The sequence below is a fragment of the Rhinoderma darwinii genome, chromosome 10 (genome assembly GCF_050947455.1).
Source record: "Rhinoderma darwinii isolate aRhiDar2 chromosome 10, aRhiDar2.hap1, whole genome shotgun sequence".
Taxonomy (NCBI): Eukaryota; Metazoa; Chordata; class Amphibia; order Anura; family Rhinodermatidae; genus Rhinoderma; species Rhinoderma darwinii.
Window position 1 is genome coordinate 95975189 of NC_134696.1, and position 4858 is coordinate 95980046.

Sequence of the window (4858 nt, forward strand, 5' to 3'; positions counted from 1 at the left end):
CTCTAATCTAATCAGATATCTACCCACTTCCGATCTCCTCCCTATTCCACAGTCCCCCACACACACTGAGGGAGAGAACAAGAGGAAAACTGCAGCTGCATCCCCCTCCTCCCACTCCTCTCTGTTCTTTATTTGTAGTTTTACACTAGACGGATTTTTAAAGGACTGACAAAGTTAATGAAGAGCTTTAAGAAGCATAACACAAAGACTGACATATGATATCAAATTTAAGATTTATTTTATAACTGTTTTAGAAGTTTTCGACTGGTTCAATGCAATTGAACAAAGGAGACGCAAGTTCTGTCACCCCAACCATATATTTAAATCCAAGCACACAGCCCTCTAGAGAAATACAACCTTTGGTATTCAGTTCCAGTACGTTGCCAGCTGTGAAGACAAGTTAACAAATTAATAAACAAAGATAAAAATATAAGTCATTGAATTTTCCTCTTTTTTATGTTCAGACTATTTTAGAATCAGGTAATGTAGACTGGGTCACGATTACTATTAGCAAACATTCACAAACATTCTTACTCATCTGTTTGCAGAACCTGAATGGTATATCTTGAAGCTTTTGTGCCCTCAGCCTCCACCTACCATGTGATATTTATAATACCAGTGTTTTCCTATTGGGCAGAAGGACATTTAGACTCCCTCAGGTACTAGTACCCGAGTGTCACTGCTACCTCTGCACCCAATACAGCTATACCCCTACTAAATGGCATATAGATCTGCTGTATAGAGTTACATTACTCTTCCTGCTATCCAGTTGACCTTCCTTTGTAGGAGTCAGTCTTCACTGCAATTCTGTCATTTTATTCATGAATCAGAGAGTAACAAATGAACAAATTCATCTATGTTCATCCTATTTATTCAGCTGTTTCCAACTGAACACTAAACAGGAGAGACAGAAATAGCAAATTGAACGCATTAGGTTGTTTCTGATGCTCCCGTTAATTTCCGGCCAAGAATGGGTATATGGGACCCCTCATTCTCGACTGCGGTGGAGGTCCCAGAGGTCAGATCACCACCTTACTTTTAAAACCTGTCTGATGGGGATCACTCTGAAATAATAGTTGTGTTAAGTCTTTAAATTAATGTATCCAGCAAACAAAAGAATATTATAGCTAAAATAACAACATTCTTCATATATACAGAAAAGCCAACAAATTTATAAAAAAATAATTAAAAAAAATAAGGAAGACAAAAAAATGTACTGTAAAGTTACTGTTATTTATTATTATTATTATTATTATTATTATTATTATTGTTATCAATATTATTATTATTATTTTTTTATATGGCCGGCCCCCTGGCTCATCACTAGACATCACATCCACACTTTACAGCTGAATTATAAGTACGCAGCGCCATTACCTGGGTCTATTACTTTCCCAAAATATTCATAGCATTGATCTTTTTCCTCTTCACACTGGATCCTCTGTTTGTTTTTACACTCCCTCAGGCCGTATCCACCACAGGACGGACAATACTTCCCTTTAAGTTCAACATTCGCAGGAGGCGCTGAAACCAGGAATTGTACTGATAACATCTTCACCAAAATCATCACATTGTAGAAAATAATATCCATCAACGTTTTTATGATGTGTTACACTAGACGGCCGCCTCCTCATTGAAAAATAGAGGACGGGATCGGTGAGGTAGTCAGCTGCCAGACCTCCATAGATCTGACTTGTCCGATTAAGGACAGATTCAGTCTCGGCAGACTTTGTTACAAAAATTTCTGCAACTGACAATTAGTTTGTACAATCATTTTTGCCAAATTCCATTCAGATAAATGGAACTAAATTGTAGTCTCAACAAAAAGTGCTCCGTGTAATTCTATTATTTTTGCTGGTTTCACACACAGCATTTTGCGGCAGTTATATTTGTAGGTGTATTTAGTTGTTTTTTTGAAAAAAATAAATATTGTTTTTTGTGTCGTCAGATCTTACAATAAAGTCGATAGCAAAATAAGAAACACACACATACACTGCGTTTTTTTCATTTAGCATTTTATGTGGTCAATACATTTTTTATGACGTTTTTTTCAATAGGTTCTCTATAAGGGTATGTTCAAATGCTTAGCCAAAAACGTCAGAAAATACGGAGCTGTTTTCAAGGCAAAACAGCTCCTGATGTTCAGCCGTTTTTTTTAGCAACTTGCGTTTTTCGCAGCGTTTTTTACGGCCGTTTTTGGAGCTGTTTTTCTATAGAGTCAATGAAAAACGGCTCCAAAAACGACTCAAGAAGTGACATGCACTACTTTTTTGCTGTCTTTTTTTATGCGGTTGACTTGAAAAACGGCAGCGCAAAAAACGCCCCGTCGGAACAGAAAGTCGTATTTCCCATTGAAATCAATGGGTGGATTTTTGTAGGCATTCTGCTTCCGGTATTTCAGCCATTTTTCAGGCCGAAAAACGTCCGAAAATAGCCCGTGTGAACATACCCTAAGACTATAAAAATGCAAGAAAAAAGCATTTAAAAAATTACATTAAATAAAAAATGCCACTAAAAATGCCATAAAACTTGCTGTAATATTTTTAAATAATTCTATGTGTAAAGAAAGGCTAAATGGAAAAGAAGAAAACTCTAAAATGTCTTGTACAAGGTTACATAAAAGTATCTTTTTTTTTTTTCAGAAACAGTGCCACTTTTGTCCATGAGATACCTAAATGTATCACATGCCTGGTGACAACCAATAATGGTATTGAAGTTCAGCCCCATTTAAGTTTGAACCTAAGCTGCAGTGCCAGACACAGCCCATAGACAAGGGTTAGCGCTTCGAGAAAACCAAAATTTGTTTAAATTCTTTTTGATGGTAATCCAAATCGTTCCTGCCTATATAGTTTGAGATGAGGGTAAAAAAAATATTACGAAATTGTCGATAATACAATGCCATAATACTGTCAGTCCCTAATATGATGTCAGATCGTTCACTTACTGTTATAGTTAAATGTGTTGCAGTTGTCCCCTTCACAGCAGTTTATGTGCACTCTCAGGGTTAGCTCATACTGATTTGATACATACAGTGTTTTCCCACAAGGGTACATCTCGTTGCAGTCCTTTTGAACAATGTGAAATGTAACTTGGTCTATAGACAAAAAAAATACTGTAGTTAAAGTGAAACACCAGCTGAAAATCCAGTACAATGGTCTTTTTTGGGAACCACTACTGCAGCCAGTCTGTACTCTGAGATCCCGGGCAGTGGTTGTCATGACCCACCCAGGAAACTTTACAGACAAGAACTCTATACTCCCGTGTGTGGGCAGAGTTATTTCTTGTACAGGTTCCTGGGTGGGTCATCACCACCAAGAAATCCGAAGTGTTTTTAGGCACCTTGAAATATTCACACACAGATAGATGACATAGTATTACATGAGTGTAAAATTACTGTCTACATAGAGTAATGAAATTGTGAACATTCCTAAATGGGAATCACATGCCGGGTGACAACCACTAGTGGCAACCATCACTTTGGGCGCAGAGGTTGTCACCCAGCTTTCCATAGACCCTGAATAACATATAAATGTCTCCTAATTTAAAGAGTTACATTTTTCCCAAGCGCTCTCCTTTAATGCACTACATTTGCTCTACATTTGTGTCAGTGTCACAATAATTCTGGCATTCTATTCATTACTTAGTCTGCTTAGTATAATCACTGCTATGGGTTTCCTCCAGGTAGGAGAGAGAGTCATTCCATATAGAAGAACATAAAACATTTTTTTAAATAAAAATTGATAATCATCAGTAAATAATCTTGCATCAGGGGCCACTCCTAGAACAGAAAATATATAAATAGATGAGACAATTTACCACTTACCAAAGTGTAAAAACTCAGATAGCACCATGCATTCTTTAGCTTTTTTACAAACAACAGAAGGTCCGTCACAAGAATCACTGTTTTTCCCAATACACTGTATACATTCTAACGCAAATGCTGGGAGGAGAGAAGGTCACATAGAAGAAAAATGTTCTGAACATGGAAATTAAATCAAAAGTCGTCATTATACATTTTTAACCTTTTTTTAACAGCTGGGAACACAGCAGAGAAAGGACTGAATATGATAAGCAGCAGCACTCAATGCCAATCAGCAGCTGAAAAAGCAAATACAATTTCAGGGTACATTAAAAAAGAGATAAAATCCTAGAATTCTAATATAATACATTCTCTTAATGAAAATGGGGGAAATTTTGGGCCGTACACCATGAATAAGATATAGCAGAGCTAGGGAGGGTTCTAATGTGGAAAACAATATTCATAAATGGGATATGTCTCTCATAAGGCAATAGACATTGGGCTTCTTCAAGTTAACCACTGAGCAATCGTAACAATCTTATACATGACCTTTTTTTGTATTAAAAAATCCAAGTAATTAACTCACCAGCTAATGGTAGGATACAGATGGTACCAAGAAGAGTGATGAAGAGTCTCATGATGAAGAAAGGGATTAGTTATAAGGTATTGACGTATATCTCCTCCAATAATACTGTATAATTGATTCCTTTACTTATATACACTGAGAGACTTTGTGACAACCTATAATTATGGCATGGGCCAGTTATTACAACATATTTGACTAACACAATCCTGTAGGCATTGAGATATACAGTATAATGCCAAATGCATTGCTGTTTACCAAGCCTGATGTAATATTTACCCAACCAACACCATATGGTAATATTAACTGTCTGCAGGATCATTTCTAATAGTAATATGAGGCACATTAAGGACTTGGAGCATCCTCAACTTAAAGCTGTAGCCTTCCCGGTGTATGTGGCACCATGCTCATTCATATATAAACGTCCCCATAAAGGGCTATTACATGGCACACCTGCATCTATGACCCTTGCGCTT

At 36.8% G+C, this 4858-nt stretch overlaps 1 protein-coding gene across 1 annotated transcript; it reads right to left on the reverse strand.

The window, feature by feature from the left end:
• Positions 1–250: 250 nt before the first annotated feature.
• LOC142662644 (phospholipase A2 inhibitor gamma subunit B-like) lies at positions 251–4437 on the reverse strand. Its single transcript, XM_075840854.1, has 5 exons — positions 4386–4437; positions 3824–3940; positions 2945–3094; positions 1378–1524; positions 251–387 (listed from the first exon to the last, which is right to left on the reverse strand). The coding sequence occupies exons 1-5, from the start codon at positions 4435–4437 to the stop codon at positions 251–253; spliced, it is 603 nt and encodes a 200-aa protein (XP_075696969.1).
• Between the last annotated feature and the right edge of the window lie 421 nt (positions 4438–4858).

Excerpts from the sequence above, each read along its gene's own strand:
- LOC142662644 (XM_075840854.1), bottom strand. The coding sequence starts at position 4,437 with ATGAGACTCTTCATCACTCTTCTTGGTACCATCTGTATCCTACCATTA. Across the intron at positions 3,095-3,823 it reads ATCTGAGTTTTTACACTTTG|ACCAAGTTACATTTCACATT; the intron begins GTAAGTGGTAAA and ends TTTTGTCTATAG. Across the intron at positions 388-1,377 it reads TGGGAAAGTAATAGACCCAG|CTGGCAACGTACTGGAACTG; the intron begins GTAATGGCGCTG and ends TTGTCTTCACAG.